This window comes from Neoarius graeffei, chromosome 19, assembly GCF_027579695.1.
Source record: "Neoarius graeffei isolate fNeoGra1 chromosome 19, fNeoGra1.pri, whole genome shotgun sequence".
NCBI lineage: Eukaryota > Metazoa > Chordata > Actinopteri > Siluriformes > Ariidae > Neoarius > Neoarius graeffei.
The window spans coordinates 19,241,141-19,266,507 of NC_083587.1; the positions used below are offsets into that span (position 1 = coordinate 19,241,141).

The following is a 25,367-nucleotide window of genomic DNA, read 5'->3' on the forward strand; positions in this document are numbered from 1 at the left end:
TCTCAGTTGTTTTAATAGATAGGCTGTGCATGCTTCTCTTTATTCCTGACTAACAATTTCCTTATCACACATTTTGACCTTATCAAGGTTTCAGTGGATTCAGTACTGTTATAAGCTAGTGAAATTAGCCTACAGCTAATTTCTTTTGTCCTGTTAGCATCCAAAGCTAAGTGTATTCTCTTAGAAACACGTGGCGGTCCTCCCCCACTCACAAACACGCCTTAGCTAGCATCCCTTTGCCTTAGCTTAGCCACACGAGGTTAATCTAGGCCTACACGAACACGTGGTCACCAGGCCTGACACAAACACGTGGTCACAGGCCTCACCTGGCCTCACAAACACACCTCAGTTAGCATCCCACGCTAGCTTCTTTCTTTTGCTAGGCCATAGGCATTACCACGTGGTCAACTCCTCCCCCATAAACACACGTGGAGTTAGCTACCAGAGCTAATTCTCTTGTATAGACCACACACACACACGCATCTCACTGTTTGTATATATTTCAACTGCTATTATCCATTTTTGTCTTTATAATAAATTCATTTATTATTGAAACTGTGTGTTTATTTGTGTTCCAATATCTTTGAAGTCCCCAATCTCCAAAGAATTCTAAAAGGTGCATATGATTTATATAATATGGTAAGTGATCATAATAATTTGAATATACCATAATTATTAAGCACCAAAATTAATGGTATTAATTAATGAGACTGGTTCCATGAGTGATTTAATGATATGAGACTGATTCAATGAAAATGATTCACTGAAAATGATTCCAATGAGACTGATTCAAATTTAATTATTAACCTTCAGATTTAATGAGATTGATCACTCAATTACCCAAATGCACCTACACCACCTTCACCTTGAACCATTCACTCGTTCCAACTGCACACCTCACTGCTGTTTCACTGTTCTCATACATGTCTTGCACCACTCTGATATACTTCTCATTCACTCCACTCTTTCTCATACAATACCATAACTCATCTCTCAGCACTCCATCGTATGCCTTCTCCAGGTCTACAAACACACAATGTAGCTTTCTCTGGCCTTCCCTGCACTTCTCCACTAACATTCTTAAAGCAAAAATTGCATCCGACGTGCTCTTCCTTGGCATAAACCCGTACTGCTGTTCACAGATTGCTCCCTCTCTTCTCAATCTCGCCTCCAATACCCTTTCCCATAACTTCATGGTGTGGCTCATCAATTTTATTCCTCTGTAATTACTGCAGCTCTGTACATCTCCCTTATTCTTGTATATTGGGACGAGCACACTCTCCATTCATTTGGCATTTTCTCATTCTCTAGGATCTTATTAAACAATCTCGTTAGGAACTCCACAGCCGTCTCACCCAAACATCTCCAAGCCTCAATCGGGATACCACCTGGCCCGACTGCTTTCCCAGTCTTCATTCTTTTCATGGCTGCCCTCACCTCATCCTTACTAACCAACTCTGCTTCCTGATTTGCTGTCTCCAACGAATCTGACCTTCTCTCTCTTGGATTCTCCTCATTTAATAAATCCTCAAAGTACTCTTTCCACCTTCTTAATACACACTCTGTTTATCAGCACATTTCCATCTTTCATCACTCTTACCTGCTGTACATCCCTCGCTTCCCTGTTTCTCTGCCTAGCTAATCTGTACAGGTCTTTCTCTCCTTCTTTGGTCTCCAGTCTTTCGTACAACTCCTGGTATGCATCTGCTTTCGCCTTCCCTACCGCTCTTTTTGCCTTCTGTCTCGTACAGAATATGATGTATGAGACATCAGACAAAAATGCATACCATTTTCACATGGTATGTATCCTTATTTAAAAATAATGCATGTGCATCAAGCTTCACTGATCTTTTTCTCTCTCTCTCTCTCACACACACAGTGCACGTGTCAGTCCATCATGCGTCAGATTAGATTAGACTCAACGGTTGTAGAGAAGAACAAGCTTCTGTCAGCACAGCAGACATGGACATGGAAGTAAATTAAGACCTGATGGACCACTGATTAGTCATGTCACCCATGAGTAGTCATGGGTGTTTGATTTATGAATAAAGGGGCGTGGCCACTCGATATAAACATCTCTAAGAGAATGATGTCTTTTGTCCAGTTGATCATGCAGATGTCCTGCATTATGATCAGCTCCTATTCATTCTCAGGTTTCACTGTAGCTCCTTTCAGGAGCGGTTTGAGAGCTATAAATGGTGGGTGGGGGCCAATACTTTTGCACCAAGGCACAAATCGGATATTGTGCACATGCAGCCTCGCTATATTCTAGACGGGTGTGTGTGAGAGAGACACTGTTTCTCCAAAGCGCATGCGGCGGTGTAATCAGCATGGCATCCACTGGTGCCTTTTATATATAGATTTACATTTGAATAGTTTTGGATGGAAGCTGATCTCCGTTGCTCTTGAAGGAGCAGCAGTTGCCATGGTTACCATATATCGACCGACATCCGACCATGACGTAACACATCGCCTTAACGAGCGCGCGCTTGCTGTTCACACACTGTTAGGACGCGCGCGTGCTCCTCATTGGCTGCTCTGCAAAACGGACACCTTTTACCATTCCATCACTTTACTCATCACTTCATGTCAATAATGCTACAGAGAATCGCGTGAGCATTTTAACTTCTTTTTTTTTTGGAGGAAGAAGTGGACATGGAGATGGCTGCAATTGTGGAGAAGTCAAGTAAGTGACTTTGATATGAATTCCTTTACTGGATGTTTCTTAGGCTGGAAGAACATCTGTGAGCTATGAGGGTAGAACCAGAAGGACAGAAATATTGAAAGGTCTTTCTTGAACACACGAGATGAATCCAGAAAATGCTGGGGGGGGGGGGAAAAAGGTGGATTTATTTGCACACTGTGTTTATTTGACTCTCAAGAACAGATGCGTAAACAAGAACTATGCACCTTTTTAATTACAATTCTGATCCTTTTATAAGAGCAATCTGTGCTGTAGTTTTAAAAAAAAGGAAGGAGGCTGATGTACATGATCATCTCCTCACAATCAGTCTCACACACCAGTTCATTTTGTATTTATTGAAATGCATCGACCAACACGTCCATGCAAAAATCAATCGACTACAACTACAGTATGACCTTCAGATTGTCAGGAAGAATATGAAGAAAATCTTGTCCATAGATTTCTTCTCACAAAAGACGTGTGATCCCATTTCAAGATGGAGGAATTTCCTTTTCCATTTATTTCCATCCTAGTCCATGTACTGGTAGATGCTGTGGTGAACTGAGAGGACAAGCTTTGCAATAAGGAAAACAGGAAGCTGTCTTTTCATGTCTTTTTGTGCATTCATGTGCAACAACCAGCTGAATTTCAACCACCATGTGCGCGCACACACACACACGACTGAATACTGAATATGTTCCACAAGCGTGCATTCGTTTTGCTCATCCATTGATGTTTTTTGTCACACCTAATGCTCTTTTTAAAGATTCAACCAAAGACCGAGTGAGATTAGCCCGAGAGAGGAGAGAGGACAAAGAGAGGACTCAAGGTAGGCTATGCTGGCTAAAGATCCTTGTATTTTAAGTTCTTCTTGACATCATGACACTTTTCTGAGACAGTCCTTCCACTGAGCTGCTGGTATCCAGCCAGGACATGTTTCTGGCAGTGCTGTATGTACACTCATCTACTTCACCACAGCTGAGATACAGTCAGTCTGTATCAACAATACATCAGCATTCAGTCTGATATCGAACACAAACTATAATCCAAAACCATGACATAATACTGCAGCTGCAAAGCTCACAAAATACAACACAGCATTTTTTTTTATAATAGGAACCTTTTATGTTCATTTAGCAAAGACGACTTTTCAGTTGGATGATAGCAAGCACTGCTTTATCCCTTAAACCTGTGTCATAGTAACGGGGCGCTAGCTTACAAAACAATACAACAAACAAATCAAAATCCTGAAAGAAATAACACAGGAAGGATAAACTAATTGCAACTATAGTTATCTGACCTCTGAGGGGTGAATACTTATGCAATCACCACTTTTACTTTTTTGTTTTGTTTGTAAATTATTTTGCAAACTATTTTGGTTTGTTCCATTTGCGCTTTAAAGCTAACGTTCCTTTCCTCATTAATTACTGTTTAATAATCCATATATACCAGAAACATTTCCTAACTAGCTAATTTAACAAGCTAATTTAAAGACGTTAACTATGCAGCAAATTTAACTAGCTAGCAAATTTATGAAGATAATTTAAAAAGTTTAACTATGTAGCAAATGTAAGTAGCTAAATTACTAATCTTAACTAGCTAGCAAATTTATGAAGATAATTTAAAAAGTTTAACTATGTAGCAAATGTAAGTAGCTAAATTACTAATCTTAACTAGCTCGCAAATTTATGAATACAATTTTAAAAAGTTTAACTATGTAGCAAATATAACTAGCTAAATGACAAAACTAGTTAGCTAATTTATGAAGATAAAAAAGTTTAACTATGTAGCAAATATAAGTAGCTAAATTACTAATCTTAACTAGCTAGCTAATTTGAAGAGGTCAACTATGTGGCAAATTTAACTAGCTAGCAAATTTATGAAGATAATTTAAAAAGTTTAACTATGTAGCAAATTTAAGTAGCTAAATTACAAAACTTAATTAGCTAGCTAATTTAACAAGCTAATTTGAAGAGGTCAAGTATGTAGCAAATATAACTAGCTAAATGACAAAACTAGCTAGCTAATTTATGAAGATAATTTAAAAAAGTTTAACTATGTAGCAAATGTAACTAGCTAAATTACAAAACTTTGATATTTATCTAGCTAATTTAACAAGCTAATTTGAAGAGGGCAACTACGTAGCAAATATAACTAGCTAAATTACTAATCTTAACTAGCTAGCAAATTTATGAAGATAAGTTTAAAAAGTTTAACTATGTAGCAAATTTAACTAGCTAAATTACAAAACTTAACTAGCTAGCTAATTTAACAAGCTAATTTGAAGAGGGCAACTATGTAGCAAATTTAACTAGCTAAATGACAACTATTTAGCTAATTTATGAAGATAAAGTTTAACTGTGGCAAATGTAAGTAGCCAAATTACTAATCTTAACTAGCTAGCTAATTTAACAAGCAAATTTGAAGAGGTCAACTATGTGGCAAATCTAACTAGCTAAATTGCTAAGTTAACTAGCTAGCAAATTTATGAAGATCATTTAGAAAAGTTTAACTATGTAGCAAATATAACTAGCTAAATGACAAAACTAGCTAGCTAATTTATGAAGATAATTTAAAAAGTTTCACTATGTGGCAAATGTAACTATTCGTAGCTAAATTACTAATCTTAACTAGGTAGCTAATTTAACTAGCAGAAACTAGCTTAAAAGAGCAGACATAACTATCTCATTTAACACATTCAACATACTTCTTTAGATTTATAGCACATTTTAAGAAGAAGAAGAAGAAGAAGCTTTATTGTCATTGTACAAGAATACAATGAAATTCCGTTTGGCAGCATCTCTCTTATAGCAGCTACATGTCACAGTCCCAAGAAAATATATTAAACATAAATAGTAAAAACAGTAAAGTGCAGATAAAACGTTATATATAAATAGTCTGTATTAAAAGTGCAGTCTATATTTGAGGTGCAAGAGTTATTGTCCATTGACTGGGAGGTAGTAGTGTGTGGGGGTGGGTGGGGGGGTCATGATTCCTGCAGCAGTCTCTTCACAGCCATGGGGAAGAAGCTGTTCTTCAGTCTTTTGGTGGGGGCTCTCATGACTGAGTCTGCCAGAGGGGAGGTTGGAAAATAGAGAGTGTCCTGGGTGGGCGGGGTCATCCTGGATCTTTGTGGCCCGTCGAAGGAGCCGGCTCGAGTAGATCTCCTCTAGGCATAGGAGTGGGGAGCCGATGATCCACTGAGTAGTCTTGATGACCTGCTGCAGTTGTTTCTTCTTGGACGCAGTGCAGCTGGCATACCACACTGTACATCCGTAGGTCAGGACACTTTCTACTGTGCAGTGATAAAAGTTTTTCAGCAGAGGTGGAGGGAGTTTGTTTCTCTTCAGCATTCTCAGGAAAAAGAGATGATGCTGAGCCTTTTTAATAATGTGGGTAGTGTTCACAGTCCAGCCCAGGTCCTCTGAGTTGTGCAGTCCGAGGAACTTGAAGTTTTTGACCTGCTCCACTTCTTCCCCATTGATGTTCAGGCCTGAGTGTAGTGTGGTCCTTGTCTTCCGGAAGTCAATGATGAGTTCTTTTGTCTTCTTGGTGTTGAGGTGGTTGTCACTGCACCAGGCCGCCAGTGCTCGGACCTCCTCCCTGTATGGTGCCTCGTCATCATTGTTGATCAGTTCAACAATGGTTGTATCGTCCGCAAATTTAATGAGGGTGTTGGAGCCATGGGTGGCGACACGGTTGTGGGTGTACAGTGTGTACAAGACTGGACTCAGAACACAGCCCTGAGGAACACCGGTATTGAGGACGATGGTAGAGGATGTGGAGGTGCCCATCCTGACATGCTGGGGTCTGTTAGTCAGGAAGTCCTTGATCCACAGACAGAGGGAGGTTCCAAGTTGCAGTGTCTGCAGTTTGGTGGTCAGTCGGCTGGGGCTGATGGAGTTAAATGCCAAACTGAAGTCAACAAACAGCATCCTGATGTATGTTTTGGGACTTTCAATGTAGCCAAGAGTGGTGTGGAGGGCGATGGAGATGGCGTCGTCTGTGGATCTGTTGGACCTGTAGGCGAACTGATGTTGGTCAAAGCCAGGTGGAATATGGGCCTTGACATGCTGTAACACCAATCTCTCCATACATTTTATAATCACCGGTGTCAGGGCCACAGGCCGGTAATCATTCAACCCTGTGATGGCAGAGGCTTTGGGCATGGGGATTATGGTGGCAGTTTTCAGGCAGGTGGGGACTATGGCTTGCTGCAGCGAACAGTTAAAAATGTTAGTAAATACAGCAGCAAGCTGATGGGCACATGATTTCAGCACCCTCCCTGGTACTCCATCCGGTCCTGGTGCTTTGCTGGTGTGTCTGCCTCGCAGGACTTGCAGTACCTGGTGTTGGTGGATGGTGGGGGGCTGGTCATGCTCTGATGGTGTCAGCTGTGTGTCCTCTGCCTGTTTGCTGTCCTCTTCAAAGCGAGAGAAAAAAATGTTAAGTTGGTCTGGAAGAGAAATGTCAGTGTGGGAGGGGGTGTTGTGGCATTGTTTGTAGTCTGTAATGTTCTGGATGCCTTTCCACATGGAGCGGGGGTTGTTTTCCCTGAAATTGGCCTCTATCTGCTCTCTGTATTTTGTTTTAGCAACCTTGATGCCTCTGTTCAAGTCCACTCTAGCCTTCCTGTAGGCTTTCCTGTAGGCCTCCCCGTCTCCTGACCTCAGTGCTGAATCCCTGGCCTGGAGTAATGCTCTGATATTGGTGTTAAACCAGGGTTTCTGGTTGGGGAATGTTTTCACCCGTTTTCTTGTTGTTACATTGTCCATGCAGAAACTGATGTATGACAGTACAGAGGAGGTGTGGAGCTCAATGTCTGGTTCCTCAAAGAGCTCCCATATGGTGTCCTCAAAACAGTCCTGCAAGGATAGTGTGGTCTCCTCAGTCCAGCACTGCATGGACTTGTACTATGGCTTAGACCTGTAGATGAGAGGCTTGTAAGCTGGTGTCAGGAACAGGGAAAGATGGTCTGAGTGTCCAAGGTGAGGGGAGGGACGGGCTTTGTAGGCTCCAGAAATGTTGGTGTAGACCTGGTCTAGTGTTCTGCCCTTCCTTGTTTGAATGTCCACATTCTTATAGAATCTGGGGAGCAGAGTCTTTAAATTGGTGTGGTTGAAGTCCCCAGCCACGATGAAGAAGCCCTCTGGGTGTTTGTTCTGCTGCCTGCTGATGCTATCATGCAGCCTGCTCATAGCTACATTAGCATTAGCTCACGGGTGGATATACACAGCAGCTACAAACACTTGAGTGGTTTCCCTGGGCAGATAAAAAGATCTGCACTTTAACAGCAAAAACTCTAAGTCTGGACAGCAATGTCTCTCAATAACGGCAGTGTCTGTGCACCAACTGTTGTTGATATAGACGCACACACCTCCTCCTCTCATCTTACCCAAGTCTGATGTGCGGTCCGCCTGGAAGATTGTACGACCTGCTAGCTCCACAGCTAGGTCCGGGATGTTTTCATGTAGCCAAGTCTCCATTATCACCATGATGCAGCTGTCTATCCGGTTGTTAACGTCCTGTAGTTTAATCTTGTCCATCTTGTTGACCAGGGAGTGGACGTTGGCGAGAAAAACACTTGGAACCGCTGGTTTATGCGGAGTCTTGGTTAGCCTAGCTCTGATGCCGGCTCGTTTGCCCCACTTCAGGCGTCTTTTGCAGCGCTGCCGTCGCCTCCTCTCTGTTCGTTCTCGCCGGCGTATCCTCTCCGGGAATGAGTCAAACCCTTCCGGGGTCCAGCCGGTCCAGTGTTGTTTGAGGCTGATAAGTTCAGTTCGGGTACAAGTCCTTCTCAATGTGTAGCTGCTAACTAAAGAAGAGCACCGGGTTGCTGCGTCTACACGCGCCGCTATGAGTAGGGTTAGAGTTTAAATACTGGTTTAAAGCCAGTATTTCGTTTTTACGTGTGAAGAAAGCGATAAATCACATCCTGAAAGAATCAGTAAAAATTCAGCAAAAGACAGTGTACTCCAAAAAAAAACCCTAAATATCATGGCGTTTGACGCTTGTAACAAGGATTTTGAAGATTATGATGAAAATAAGGAATAAAAAAGTAAAATTTACTAAAGTACTTCGGAATACAAGTTTTCATTTTAAATAACAACTGAGTGAAGTTCAAATCTTCCAGAATAGTCCTTATGTGCAGTAACAGCAGGTGACGTAATAATCACTAGAGTATTTTCCACTCGTGGTGAGTTCTGCTCTTGAATCAATCCCTCCAAGAGATCGTTTAGCAAACTTCACTCTAGCTAACAGAGTGTTGGAACGGCTCTATGAGTGAAAAACTGTGCTGGAATACAGAGATGGTCTGCTTCGTCATTTCTGTTTATCCTTGTTCACTATGTGTGTGTGTGTGTGCGTGTACAGCATCTCGGGAAAAGGAGCTATGGGAGAAGGAGCAGCGCTCCCGTAAGCAGTATGAGCGCTCGCTGGAGGAGCGAGGGAGGCGTCTGGAGGAGCAGCGGCAGCGAGAGGAGCATCGTCGAGCTGCTGTGGAACAGAAGAGGAGGGAGCGTCGTGAGGAGGAGAAGGTCAGTGTCTCACGTGTCCTTTCATCACTCATCTTCATGTTACCTTATTTTCTTCATCTGTTTGTCTCATCCTTATCGCTGCTTTAAAGCTTGGGCTCCGGGGTCAAGTGGTACAAGTTGAGACAGATGGAGCATTTTATAGTGTTGGGTTTAAATGTTATTTTATTGTGGCAGTTGTATACAGTTTTAGTGTTTTACTGTCAAACTTTAGTTGTACTGTTTTTGTCTCTGTGACTATGTTGTAGTGGAGAGGTGTGAACTGTTTGCCCAGCAGGGGGCTCACACCACGCCCATTTCCCATCGCCCTGCTCATCAGCAGCTACACACAGAGCCATGATACTCTACACACATTAGTCCTGACTAATTTCGTCACACACATGCGGCGAAAAAAATAGTTCACTTGTTTATACTGATTGAACACTGCACCTTTAAATAGTTGGGCTGAGTGATCAGTACCATTTGCTTATTAATGTGAAATTAATTGAGATGCTTGAAGCTAATGATGCTCCTGAATGACTCGACCTGTTCTGTTAAAATGCTAATAAGCCTCTCTTTTCTGCCTGGGCTTTGAGCTCATTTCTGGGCCAGAATAATGATAACAGAAACAGGAAATTAAGAAACTACAAAGCTCTACTCCTCAGCAATATTGCAAACCATATTTTGTCCATAGTACCTTTTGAAATAATATGATTTAGTACAGGTTCTGAAACATTTTTAAATTTTACAGACTGCACCTTTAAATATTAGGGATGTACAATATAATGATTGGATACAATTAAGATCTCTCATTGTGTTTACCTATTAGCACAAAATGAACCTGATTCCACCCACTCACCATTAAAACTTTATATGGCACTTAAGTTCTTTAAGTAAAAGCTAGAGTTTCCCACTGTTTTTTCAGATTGGGGCGGAGCTACAGTGCCTTGCAAAAGTATTCATACCCCTTGAACTTTTTCACATTTTTCCACCTTACAACCACGAACTTAAAAGTTTTTTATTGAGATTTTATGTGATAGACCAACACAGAGTAGCACATAATTGTGAAGTGAAATGAAAATGATAAATGGTCTTCAAAATTTTAAACAAATAAAAATCTGAAAAATGTGGTGTGCATTAGTATTCAGCCCCCTGTACTCTGATACCTCTAAATACAATCCAGTGCAATCAATTGCCTTCAGAAGTCATCTAATTAGTTAATAGAGTCCTACTGTGTGTAATTTACTCTCAGCATGAATACACTTGTTCTGTGAAGCCCTCAGTGGTTTGTTAGAGAACACTGAAGAACAAACAGCATCATGAAGACCAAAGAACTCACCAGACAGGTCAGGGATAAAGTTCTGGAGAAGTTTAAAGCAGTGTTGGGTTAAAAAAAATATCTCAAGCTCTGAACATCTCAAGAAGCACTGTTCAATCCATCATTCAAAAATGGAAAAAGTATGGCACAACTGCAAACCGGTGGTGTAGTGGTTAGCGCTGTCGCCTCACAGCAAGAAGGTCCGGGTTCGAGCCCCGTGGCCAGCGAGGGCCTTTCTGTGTGGAGTTTGCATGTTCTCCCCGTGTCCGCGTGGGTTTCCTCCGGGTGCTCCGGTTTCCCCCACAGTCCAAAGACATGCAGGTTAGGTTAACTGGTGACTCTAAATTGACCGTAGGTGTGAATGTGAGTGTGAATGGTTGTCTATGTGTCAGCCCTGTGATGACCTGGCGACTTGTCCAGGGTGTACCCCGCCTTTCGCCCGTAGTCAGCTGGGATAGGCTCCAGCTTGCCTGCGACCCTGTAGAACAGGATAAAGCGGCTAGAGATAATGAGATGAGACAACTGCAAACCTACCAAGACATGGCCGCCCACCTAAACTGACAGAGCGAGCAAGGAGAGCACTGGTCAGAGAAGCAGCCAAGAGGCCCATGATCACTCTGGAGGAGCTGCAGAAATCCACAGCTCAGGTGGGAGAATCTGTGCACAGGACAACTATAAGTCGTACACTCCACAAATCTGGCCTTTTTGGAAGAGTGGCAAGAAGAAAGCCATTGTTGAAAGACAGGCATAAGAAGCCATGTAGGGGACACAGCAAACATGTGGAAGGTGCTTTGGTCAGATGAGACCAAAGTTGAACTTTTTGGCCTAAATGCAAAGCGCTATGTGTGGCAGAAAACTAACACTGCTCATCACCCTGCACACACCATCCCCACTGTGAAACATGGTGGTGGCAGCATCATGCTGTGGGGATGCTTTTCTTCAGCAGGGACAGGGAAGCTGGTCAGAGTTGATGGGAAGATGGATGGAGCTAAATACAGGGCAATCCTGGAAGAAAACCTGTTGGAGGCTGCAAAAGACTTGAGACTGGGAAGGAGATTCACCTTCCAGCAAGACAATGACCCTAAACATACAGCCAGAGCTACAATGGAATGGTTTAGATCAGGGCTTTTCAAAGTGTGGGGCGCGCCCCCCCTGGGGGGCGCCAGAGTTCTTCAGGGGGGGCGCAACGTGAGAGACAAAATGGATCGGTTTTTAGTACCTAAAGCTACAGTGAGTGAGGAGACAAAGTCTGGGCCAAGCAAAAAAACAGAGCCTCCAGGATGTTGCGATTTGCAACTTCAGCGCAAATTCAACCAATCCCCACGAATTCAGGGCGGTGTTGCAATTATATCCAATCACCGCAACTTTCCCGCAAATTTGACCAATCGTTGGCGTCGTCTTGAGGTGACGTCGACAAACTACCTTCCGCCTTACTTCCGTGTGTTCAAGAGAAGCAGCATGCGCGTCGTGTTGCCAGATTGGACGATTTCAAGTGTATTTTGGCGGGTTTTGAACATATTTTGGACTGGAAAACATCAGCAGTATCTGGCAACACTGAAAGTGTGTTATGTTTACAGTGAAGGACTGTGTGCACTTTATTTTTTTTTACTTAATACAAGAAGTTAATCAGGGACGTCACTAGGTTTGAGAGACAGGGGTAGCTTAGCACCCAGAGGAGAAAAGGTATTGTGCGCGCGCAGCGCGCCGAACATTTTTCAGAGCACCTACTAAGGCTGTCAATCAATTCATTATTTCAAGAGCATCACACCTTGGGGACACACTTCCCACCATTTCTATTCTATTTTAAAATTGCTTTCATCATTTAATTGCTTGCTGAAGCAACTTCACCAGACTCCCTTTCTTAAAAAATCTTCGTATATCCATCTAGCCAAAGGATAGACAGACAGATAATCTTTTTCCATGCCAAAACTAATGCTAGTAGGCTACAACCCACACAGCTTAGTAAGTTTGTTCACCATGCTAACGTGCCAGATTTACAGTTGAAATAGAAAAGCTACAATATCGCCTTTCCTCACTACCCATTGCTCAATATAGCCTAGGTAAAGTTAAGCAAATGCGAACCACTGACATCAAATTACAATCTCACCGTGTGTGTCTGCAAATGAAAGCATAGAATTCTGACTCTCTGCAAACCCAACTCAATGGAAGCCCGCACCGCGCCTGCTGCAGAATGCCCGCGTAGTTTTTTAAGTCTTACTAGCCTACCACTCGACGTGACGCTTGACACAGAGCCAATGAGGAGGAATCATAACGATATTAATAATATTGCATTAAACAATAAATAAGCAAGCAGAAACTGTTGTTCGGATTAACTTGCGTTCTTGATGGCTCATGTTCAGTGCTTTACTGCCTTTGTTTTTTTTGGGGGAAAAAAAATAAAAATATAAATAATTTAAAAAAGGGCAAAAAATATAGGGTGGCTTTGCCATAAGATAGGGTGGCTGGAGCTACCCTAAAATGGGTCTGGCGACGTCTATGAAGTTAATGGATGCCAACATTTTTGCCAAAATGGTATTTTATTTTCCATTGTTTAGGCAGCTTCAGCATCATACTGTGAGATTCTGTTCAAATTGTTTTTTTCTTCTATGAAGCCTGAGCCATTTATTTAATTAGTTTATAATTATTGTTTAATTTAGTCTTCAGGAGAGACTGACTGTACACAGTACTAGTATTAATAGTTTTTTTCTTACATGAAAGCTGAGGCATTTATATTATATTTTAAGGTAACTTCATGTTGTGCTGTGAGGTTCTCTGCACTTTAACTTTTGAACCAACAGGTGCATTTGGATAAGTAAAGACTATTTTTCTGCATTTTTGTAGTCCTGGTAATCTTTTATATTGGTAAGGTTGTTTATAGGACCATTTCTCTTTGTTTTTTTAATCAATAATTTTTCAGTAATAACTTAATATTTAACATATCACTCAATTTTAATCACAAAAAGAGAAAATCGCAACAATTTCTCGCAACTTTCACTTCCTCCCGCAATGTAATCGCAACAAAAACCTAAAAAACACCGCAACTTTCATCGCAATTTTTTGGAAAACCCCCCCGCAACATCAGACATTTTAGCCCACAACAATCACAAAAAAGGCCCGCGAAATCCTGGGGGACTGGAAAAAGAAGGAAGTATGACCACGATTATTTAAAGTTTGGATTTTCATGGACTGGATCTGAAGATGCTCCACTGCCACAGTGTGTTGTCTGCCAAGAGGTGCTAGCTAACGATGCTATGGGATGTTTAAAATGTGTAAAACAAGATGTTTTAAAAAGCACAGATGTTTAAAATGTGAAAAAGAAAAAAATAATGTGTACAACAACCATTTTTTTAAAAATACGAATGGAACATTAAGTATAGCAACAACAAAAATTGTAAGGGGGGGGGGGGGGGCGCTGTTGTTTATTTGCTCTCCGAGGGGGGGCTCACTCTCCCACACTTTGAAAACCCCTGGTTTAGATCAAAGAATATTCATGTGTTAGAATGGCCCAGTCAAAGTCCAGACCTAAATCCCATTGCGCATCTGTGGCAAGACTTGAAAATTGCTGTTCACAGACGCTCTCCATCCAATCTGGCTGAGCTTGAGCTATTCTGCAAAGAAGAATGGGCAAAAATTTCAGTGTCTAGATGTGCAAAGCTGGTAGAGACATACCACAAAAGACTTGCAGCTGTAATTGCAGCAAAAGGTGGCTCTACAAAGTATTGACGCAGGGGGGCTGAATACTAATGCAAATCACATTTTTCAGATTTTTATTTGTTTAAAATTTTGAAGACCATTTATCATTTTCGTTTCACTTCACAATTATGTGCTACTCTGTGTTGGTCTATCACATAAAATCTCAATAACAAACTTTTAAGTTTGTGGTTGTAAGGTGGAAAAATGTGAAAAAGTTCAAGAGGTATGAATACTTTTGCAAGGCACTGTAATTTGAGGGCCAGAAAGATTAGAGACTGCACCTTTAAGTAGTCAGCATCATTTGCCTGTTAGTGCAGTATGAACTGTAGCACTAGAGCATAAAGATGCTTCCAACTGACTCCACCCTCTCTGCTAAAACTTTGTATGCCATTTCATGAAAAACTGAGATGCTATGTTCAGGCTGGGGGTGGAGCTCATTTCAGGGCCAGAAAGTTTTTACGGGATCTTGAAATAAAAAAAAATACAACAATAGAGAAATCTCATCAGGGGAATTATTGTAAATCACACTGTCTAGAAAATATATTTGCAGTTATATGATTAGTGCAGATGTAGAAACACTTTTTTAAACATTACAGACTGCACCTTTAAATAGTACAATAAGCATCTTTATTAGACTCATTATGTTATATGTATGGTGCTAGGAAAGAAGCCGAGCCAAACCAAACAAACATCCCATTTTAATATAGAGCTGTTTGTTATCCTATAAGAGGAAGTGTACAGATATGGGAGGAGCTTAAGGTGGATTTCATCAAGTTTTTTGACCAAAAACATTGCATGACCATCCCGCTTGTTAATGCGCGCTCGCTCTGGCGTGGCATGATGACCTCACTGTTTCCGATATCCATCACACACTGACAGGTGCATAAATCACAGTTAGCACTGATACACTCAGTATCGTCCATGATTTAGCACAATGAAGAATTTCTAAAGATGTTACTTGATAAGAAAGGCTTCGCCTTCTCTGCGCTGTCATATAATCTTTAACCAGTGCAACTGAACCTGGGATTGATGTAGGAATGATGTTGGATTGATGTTGGAATGATTTTGGAATGATGTTGGATTGACGTGGGATTGATGTCGGATTGATGTAGGAATGATGGATTGATGTAGGAATGACGTTGGATTGATGGTTTGATGTCGGAATGATGTTGGATTGATGTAGGAATGATTTTGGAGTGATGTATAATTGATGTCGGATTGATGTTGGACTGATGTTGGATTGATGTATAGCTAATTGATGTTGGATTGATGTAGGATGGATGTCGGAATGATGTTAGATTGATGTAGGAATGATTTTAGAGTGATGTTGGACTGATGTATAATTGATGTCGTAATGATGTGGGAATGATGTTGGATTGATTTTGGAGTGATGTATAATTGATGTCGGATTGATGTTGGATTGATGTATAATTGATGTTGGATTAATGTTGGATTGATGTAGGATGGATGTTCGATTGATGTTTTGATGTAGGATTAATTTATGATTGATAGATTAATGTTAGATTGATGTTGGAAGGATGTAGGAATGATGTTGGAGTGAAGTATAATTGATGTAGGATTGATTTGGATTGATGTCGGATTGATATTGAATTGAGGTTGTATTGATATAGGATTGATTTGGATTGATGTCAGATGGATGATGGATTGATGTAGGATGGATGTTGGATTGATGTTTTATTGATATACGATTGATGTATAATTGATGTTAGATTAATGTTGGCTTGATATTGGATTGATGTTGGATTGATGTTGTACTGATGTAGGATTGGTGTATAATTGATGTTCGATTGATGTAGGATTGATGTCGGCTTGATGCATACAACCCCGATTCCAAAAAAGTTGGGACAAAGTACGAATTGTAAATAAAAACGGAATGCAATGATGTGGAAGTTTCAAAATTCCATAGTTTATTCAGAATAGAACATAGATGACATATCAAATGTTTAAACTGAGAAAATGTACCATTTAAAGAGAAAAATTAGGTGATTTTAAATTTCATGACAACAACACATTTCAAAAAAGTTGGGACAAGGCCATGTTTCCCACTGTGAGACATCCCCTTTTCTCTTTACAACAGTCTGTAAACGTCTGGGGACTGAGGAGACAAGTTGCTCAAGTTTAGGGATAGGAATGTTAACCCATTCTTGTCTAATGTAGGATTCTAGTTGCTCAACTGTCTTAGGTCTTTTTTGTCGTATCTTCCGTTTTATGATGCGCCAAATGTTTTCTATGGGTGAAAGATCTGGACTGCAGGCTGGCCAGTTCAGTACCCGGACCCTTCTTCTACGCAGCCATGATGCTGTAATTGATGCAGTATGTGGTTTGGCATTGTCATGTTGGAAAATGCAAGGTCTTCCCTGAAAGAGACGTCGTCTGGATGGGAGCATATATTGCTCTAGAACCTGGATATACCTTTCAGCATTGATGGTGTCTTTCCAGATGTGTAAGCTGCCCATGCCACACGCACTAATGCAACCCCATACCATCAGAGATGCAGGCTTCTGAACTGAGTGCTGATGATAACTTGGGTCGTCCTTCTCCTCTTTAGTCTGAATGACACGGCGTCCCTGATTTCCATAAAGAACTTCAAATTTTGATTCGTCTGACCACAGAACAGTTTTCCATTTTGCCACAGTCCATTTTAAATGAGCCCTGGCCCAGAGAAGACGTCTGCGCTTCTGGATCGTGTTTAGATACGGCTTCTTCTTTGAACTATAGAGTTTTAGCTGGCAACGGCGGATGGCACGGTGAATTGTGTTCACAGATAATGTTCTCTGGAAATATTCCTGAGCCCATTTTGTGATTTCCAATACAGAAGCATGCCTGTATGTGATGCAGTGCCGTCTAAGGGCCCGAAGATCACGGGCACCCAGTATGGTTTTCTGGCCTTGACCCTTACGCACAGAGATTCTTCCAGATTCTCTGAATCTTTTGATGATATTATGCACTGTAGATGATGATATGTTCAAACTCTTTGCAATTTTACACTGTCGAACTCCTTTCTGATATTGCTCCACTATTTGTCGGTGCAGAATTAGGGGGATTGGTGATCCGCTTCCCATCTTTACTTCTGAGAGCCGCTGCCACTCCAAGATGCTCTTTTTATACCCAGTCATGTTAATGACCTATCGCCAATTGACCTAATGAGTTGCAATTTGGTCCTCCAGCTGTTCCTTTTTTGTACCTTTAACTTTTCCAGCCTCTTATTGTCCCTGTCCCAACTTTTTTGAGATGTGTTGCTGTCATAAAATTTCAAATGAGCCAATATTTGGCATGAAATTTCAAAATGTCTCACTTTCGACATTTGATATGTTGCCTATGTTCTATTGTGAATACAATATCAGTTTTTGAGATTCGTAAATTATTGCATTCCGTTTTTATTTACAATTTGTACTTTGTCCCAACTTTTTTGGAATCGGGGTTGTAATTGATGTAGGAATGATGTAGGGTTGATGATTGATTGATCTATAATTGATGTTGGATTGATTTGGATTGATGTGAGATGGATGTTGATGTTGGATTGATATAGGATTGATTTGGATTGATGTCGGATTGATGTCCGATGGATGTTGGACTGATGTATTGATGTAGGATTGATGTTGTATTGATGTAGGATTAATTTGGATTGATGTCAGAGTGATGCCAGATTGATTTGGATTGATGTATGATGTATTGATGTAGAATTGATTTGGATTGATGTCAGATGGGTGTTGGACTGATGTATGATGATGTATTGATGTCAGATGGATGTTGGATTGATGTTATATTGATATAGGATTAATGTTCGATTGATGCTATATTGATTTGCGTTGATGTCAGATGGATGTAGGATTGATGTCGGATTGATGTATTGATGTAGGATTGATTTGGATTGATGTCAGATGGATGTTGTATTTATGTAGGATTGATGTATGAATGATGTTGGATTTATGTAGGATTGATGTCGGATTGATGTATTGATGTTGGATTGATTTGGATCGATGTAAGATGGATGTTGGACTGATGTTGTATTGATGTAGGATTGATGCTTTATTGATGGGGGATTGATGTTATATTGATTTGGCTTGATGTCAGATGGATGTTGGATTGATGTTGGATTGGTGGTAGGATTGTTATTGTATTGATGTAGGATTGATTTAGGATTGATATTTTATTGATGTAGGATTGATTTGGATGGATTATGTATTGATTTGGATTGATGTTGGATTAATGTAGGATTGATGTGCTTGCTCCAGGTCAGGGTTTTAATGCTGTGTGTGTATGTAAGATCTTACTTTCGATGACTCGGTTCTTGGCCGGTGCGATGCCTTCACATTGATTTCACTTCCTCTGCAGTAGCATCAGAAAAAATCTATATCTGAAACCTGCACTGCTTTACCTAAATGACTAAGATAAACAGAAAATAAAGTGTGATTTCGTTCCAGTCATCCATATCCTCGAGTTAATCTGTCTCAGTGGATGGTGGTGATGAAAAAAATTATAATTAGGCATGCAATATTTAGTCAAACACATGAAGGTTTTTCACTTGTATACAGTATAACAGCGGTAATAAATAAATCAAATCAAACCATATTCTTTATTTTTTTTTTTTTACAATTTTCTTACTATTTTTTTACATAAAAAAGCATTTCCTTATAATAACTTCTGACCAATAAACATTAAAAGAATAAGTACCGATTCATAATATTTATATTATTTATTTAATATTTCTGCTGATCATAAATATATAATAAACATTTTCTATTTATTATTATTATTTTTTTTCACGAATTGAATAACATTTCCACAAGCTGTACTTTTATCAGTATTTTTTATCTACAATAACAATTGTAGCACATAAAGAATTGTAAATTTTTTAACAATTATAAAACAATTGTAACATAATGTAACACGTAAAAAATTCAAAATATATACATAATTGTTTTATAAAATAAACAGAAATAAATGAGGCATTGTAACTATAACAACCTATAACTACATATAACTATAACTGCATTCATAATGCCATTTTAATGGGATGAAAATATTATAATCCTTTTTATAAATGTATATTTGACATTATTATTAAATAAAACGCCATAACTTAATATAATTAAAATGATATTAGAAACCAGAGCGCAGTGTTGTTGTTTTTTTTTTTGGGGGGGGGGGGGGGGGGGTGATTTTTTTTTTTTAAAACCCTTTCCACACACACATACACACACACAGTTAGGTCCATAAATATTTGGACAGAGACAAGTTTTCTAATTTTGGTTCTGTACATTACCACAATGAATTTTGAACAAAACAATTCAGATGCAGTTGAAGTTCAGACTTTCAGCTTTAATTCAGTGGGTTGAGCAAAATGATTGCATAAAAATTTGAGGAACTGAAGCATTTTTAAAACACAATCCCTTCATTTCAGGGGCTCAAAAGTAATTGGACAAATTAAATAATTGTAAATAAAATGTTCATTTCTAATACTTGGTTGAAAACCCTTTGTTGGCAATGACTGCCTGAAGTCTTGAACTCATGGACATCACCAGACGCTGTGTTTCCTCCTTTTTAATGCTCTGCCAGGCCTTCACTGCAGCGGTTTTCAGTTGCTGTTTGTTTGTGGGCCTTTCTGTCTGTAGTTTAGTCTTAACAAGTGAAATGAATGCTCAACTGGGTTGAGATCAGGTGACTGACTTGGCCATTCAAGAATATTCCACTTCTTTGCTTTAATAAACTCCTGGGTTGCTTTGGCTTTATGTTTTGGGTCATTGTCCCTTTGTATTATGAAACGCCGACCAATCAGTTTGGCTGGATTTGAGCACACAGTATGTCTCTGAATACCTCAGAATTCATCCGGCTGCTTCTGTCCTGTGTCACATCATCAATAAACACTAGTGACCCAGTGCCACTGGCAGCCATGCATGCCCAAGCCATCACACTGCCTCCGCCGTGTTTTACAGATGATGTGGTATGCTTTGGATCATGAGCTGTACCACGCCTTCGCCATACTTTTTTCTTGCCATCATTCTGGTAGAGGTTGACCTTGGTTTCATCTGTCCAAAGAATGTTCTTCCAGAACTGTGCTGGCTTTTTTAGATGTTTTTTAGCAAAGTCCAATCTAGCCTTTTTATTCTTGAGGCTTATGAGTGGCTTGCACCGTGCAGTGAACCCTCTGTATTTACTTTCATGCAGTCTTCTCTTTATGGTAGATTTGGATATTGATACGCCTACCTCCTGGAGAGTGTTGTTCACTTGGTTGGCTGTTGTGAAGGGGTTTCTCTTCACCATGGAAATTATTCTGCGATCATCCACCACTGTTGTCGTCTGTGGGCGTCCAGGTCTTTTTGCATTGATGAGTTCACGAGTGCTTTCTTTCTTTCTCAGGATGTACCAAACTGTAGATTTTGTCACTCCTAATATTGTAGCAATTTCTCGGATGGTTTTTTTCTGTTTTTGCAGCTTAAGGATGGCTTGTTTCACCTGCATGGAGAGCTCCTTTGACCGCATGTTTTCTTCACAGCAAAATCTTCCAAATGCAAGCACCACACCTCAAATCAACTCCAGGCCTTTTCATACATGTCAATCTTTGGTCAATCAAACCTGTATAACCAACCTCCAAAATCCGTATTTCCCTTATAAAAACCTTATAAGATGCAAATTAAAATAATTTACCTAAAATTTGAATGATAATTAACAATGATATATCCAAGTTACTTTTTATTCAATATTAATAACAATAAACCTTCAGAATGAATACAAAGCTCCAATGTTCGACAAAAACACAAAGTGTCACTCTAATGTTCTGAATTGTACTCCATGACAGCTTTTTTAGCAGTCTGCACCAATACCTCACTAGGCTGCATGTCACAGCAAGTGTCTGTGTTGATCTTGCCGGAGTGCCCATTCAGAATCTTTTCAGTCGCTAGTGAAAGTCGCTCAGGTGGAAATACGCGTTTCAAACAAAATGTTACTTCCCGGTTGGCGGGATTCTCGCAATGCGGTGTGCGCATGATCAAAAGTGGAACGAAGTCTCGCTACCACAAGATAACGCGCGATTTCATAAGACTCTTTACTGGCTGTCTGTGCTTTCTGTGGTGTACAGTACGTTTGTAAATGTTATGCGCTCTTTTATCATCGTGGGAATTGATTATAGCTCTAAATAAATATTGAAGTTTTTTTAAAAGAATCCGTATAACTTTATTTGTATGCCCGTATACTACGTTTATTGAATCAAATCCGTATAAAATACGGACATTCCGTATAGATTGACATGTATGCTTTTTATCTGCTTAATTGAGAATGACATAACGAAGGAATTGCCCACACCTGCCCATGAAATAGCCTTGGAGTCAATTGTCCAATTACTTTTGGTCCCTTTAAAAACAGGGTGGCACATGTTAAGGAGCTGAAACTCCTAAACCCTTCATCCAATTTTAATGTGGATAGCCTCAAATGAAAGCTGAAAGTCTGGACTTTATGTCCATGTCCGTTATATAACTATAACCTGAATATGTTTCAGTAAACGGGTAAAAAATAAATACAATTTGTGTCAGTGTCCAAATATATATGGACCTAACTGTATATAATTAGTTGGAATCTGGCCTACTGGGGCACCGAAAGAGTTAATTTTAGAGAGGAAATGCAGCCACTGAGTAAATGGAAAACTGGAAAACAAGAACAAGCAGGATGAGAGAGAGAGAGAGAGAGATTTCCCGATAACGCTGATGTGACCTGTGTTATTACCATAGCTACACTGTGTGTGTGTTTGAACAGCAGGGTGCCTTTGGGGGGATGAAGGGAGGGGTTTGGGCGGGGTTTCTATGCCATGCTCATCTTTGTGTAGCTGTGCTCTTTTATGCACACTCCATCACCTGAGAGAGAGAGAGAGAGAGAGAGAGAGAGTGTGTGTGACAGAGAGACACACACACACACAGCAAGGCTCTTCCTTGTTATTATCCAGCAGTCAGTGAAGAAGAGAGGTTGTGTATCTCTGTGAGTGTGTGTGTGTGTGTGTGTGTGTGTGTGTGTGAGCGTGAGGGTGGGAGGCGGTCGGCATGGAGCATCAGCCGGCCTTGTCTCCGTCATCACGGCGTCGCAGTGACAGCTCAGTCAGAGAGAATCTGGTCTTCCCTGTTTTGGAACGCAATGAGCAGGAGCATCTGGAGGCCCTCATGCGGCGCTCAGAGGACCGCGGCCCGCCGCTGGAGCAGAGACCCAAACGCTGGACGTGGGGCGGCCCGCCACGAGCCTGCGAGGGTGAGTCTGAGATCTGTAACCCTGGGGGAGGTGGAGGAGGATGAGAGCATGTAGCACAGGGTGTGTAGGCTGCAATGCAGAGGTGGAATTTTTGTTTTTAAAGATGCCAGAGCATGGTGTGGGTGTTACCTAACAAACTGCAGCAGCTCAGTGTTAGAAGTGATGCAGTTTGGCAGAAAAAGCTGGCCTCAATGTGTGTGTGTGTGCGTTTCACTGATCTCTCTAAAGAAGCTCAAGGTTAGACCTGATTAGCAATTCACAGTGACTCGGATGCTGAATAAACTCTGACATGACTCTTAAAAACATCCCCATCGACTACGAAATCTCCATTTCTCTCTCATCACTCCACTGTAAAAGCAGCGCTTGAGTCCATCATCAGATAAACCCACTCATGTGTTTTTCCACAAAGCAGCGACAGAGACACAGGAGCACCACCCGGACTCTGTGGTGCATTCATAACGACATTAATAATTCACCCTGTCTGAGAGACCGAAGCTCCTGATGCATGAGTCAATCCAGGCTAATTATATAAACATATAAAGAGCGATACATCGATCCAGAGTCATGTTGGGTTGTGGTTGCTTCTGGAAAACTAGAAAGAGATAACCTGAGCTCATCCTCAGGATGAATGTTCCTTTTTTCCCCCCAGTGCAGATCATATTACCATGCAGCTTGCCTCAAAAAATCGCATCTCGTCGCCGTATCACAAGCGCACTTGCTCTCCAGCATTTTGCTGACGAACCAGACTAAAATTTCATCACGCTATTTCAGTGTGTCATTCCTGGAACATTATACAGCAATTCAGAGGCATGTTGAGTCATTTTTCTGTCAAATGTATTCATTGTACATGAATACAAAGATGAGGTCATAAATCCGTGTTCAGATTCTTAAACCTGAAGTCGAGCCGTGATAATTTCTTCCTCTATTTCCAATTGATTAACATGTGGTGGATATTAAAATTCTACACACTTCTGCAGGTTTTTGTGATGTAAAAAAAAAAAAAGCTGACCAAGATCAATCATCAATCAAACCTTGTTGCTCATGTGTGCACACCCTTTCATGACAAGTCACTCGTTCCAACCATCCACATTCCAGCTCGCGTTCAAAAGTAATTCTCATACTCCTGTGATCAATGAACTGATTCTGATTAACCTCAAATAAAGATCAGCCGTTTCTGTAGGATGTTCTTGACATGTTCTTGTTTTCATCTGACAGCTGAATTCATGGTTTGTATAAAGCGTGAACAGGATCTCATTGTTGAAAGATATTGATCTAGAGAGGGAGACAAAAGAATTTCCAGGCTGCCAACAGACCTACAGCAACGTTACAGGAGCTGCAGGAATATATGCCAAGTCCTGGTCACTCCCTGCACGGGACAACAATGTCTTGTATTCTTCACCATCTTTACAGAAACCCTTTCTCATGAGAAAACCCCCCAAAACCATTCACGCCCACCTAAATCACCGAGAACGTGCTATGGTTTGATGAGCACAAGGTAGAACTTTTTGGGCATAATTCTAAAAGATATCTTTGGCACAAAAACAAGACAGCTTATCACACATAATAATAATAATAATAATAATAATAATAATAAGTTTAACTGATATAGTGCCTTTCTCACACCTAAGATGAGAAAGCTTTATAATTACAAAACAAACTGGGGAAAGAAAAAAGAAGAAGAAGAAGAAGATGATGATGAAGAAGAAGAATCCACCAAAAGAGGTCAGGATGTAACTCCAGTGGCATAGCTGCTCACAGTCCCACCGAAAAGCGCACGAAGGTCTGTCCCACACCGCCTGCACAGCCGCCGTGATGTCACCGGGCAACAGTGCTCGGAACACCACGCCACAGATCCACAAAGCGAGCGCAGAAACACCACCACACAGAATGCTGGGCAACTCCGATGTTGAAGAAAGCAACAAGCACACTGCAGTCAGTTCATAGTGAGCAGAAGAACGCACATCACCCATGGTGGACCAAAGCCTGGGGAAACTGATGCCCAAAACTGGAGCTACGCCACAACCGGCAGACAAAGAGACAGAATCAGCAAAACATTCAAACAGTGAACAAATATCAAACCATACAAACAAAGAAAACGCTGCAGTGAGGGTATCACACTACACCAACGGTGAAGCATGGTGGTGGCAGCATCATACAAAATCCAGTTCAAGAAATTACTGGCTTCAGAAGAAGATGATCAATGTTTTGGAACAGCCCACGCAGAGCAAGGATGAATGAACCCGAAGAGGGCTGTGCACAGGAGATTCCTTCGCAATTTAATAGATCGGGAGCATTTACGAAAAGAGGAGTGGAATAAAATTGCCAAATTAAGATGTGCTCAGTTGACAGACTCTTACCTTAAAAGACAAGGTGTTTCAACATAGTGTTGGGTAACCAGGTTATTTTTGTTGTTTTTCCTTTTTTGCCCCCTAAAAAGTTTCTATTTGTGTTTTGATTTGAAGCATGTTGGTTGTTGTATCACATTAGTATAAATACACAGGTGATTATAGGAAATCGTGCATGCTGATTGGTCGAGAGATTCGGACTATTTCTCAATTATCACCTTGAGTGACTCGGCAAAATGGCGGCCAATCGCTTTGTCACTGTAAGTGAGGAAGAATTACAGATAATGAAAGAAAATGCTGTTCCTAAAAGTGCTAAAGATGATCCGAAGTTTGGTCTAAAACTATTCAAAGGTCAGGTGGAGTTGGGATCAATTTTATCGATTTCAAAACAAAGGACATTATGTGACTCGGCGTAGATAAGTGACAAGTCTGCGCCGTGCCTTTATTGCATTTATATGCTGTTTTTGAAATTTGACATGTTTTTTCAATACGATTAACTTTTTTTTTTTTTCAATTATCACCTGTGTATTTATACGAAAAAAGTTATCTGCCCCAGTCTCAGT

The 25,367-nt window shown here is 40.6% G+C and overlaps 1 protein-coding gene across 1 annotated transcript in view; it reads left to right on the forward strand.

Moving 5' to 3' along the window:
* Window positions 1–2,655: 2,655 nt before the first annotated feature.
* Window positions 2,656–25,367, forward strand: part of map7d2b (MAP7 domain containing 2b) — a 48,950-nt gene continuing 26,238 nt past the window's right edge. The window contains exons 1-4 of the mRNA XM_060900567.1: window positions 2,656–2,686; window positions 3,450–3,512; window positions 9,056–9,219; window positions 22,357–22,459. Coding sequence (XP_060756550.1) covers window positions 2,656–2,686; window positions 3,450–3,512; window positions 9,056–9,219; window positions 22,357–22,459 — 361 coding nt within the window. The remainder of the gene's footprint in view (window positions 2,687–3,449; window positions 3,513–9,055; window positions 9,220–22,356; window positions 22,460–25,367) is intronic.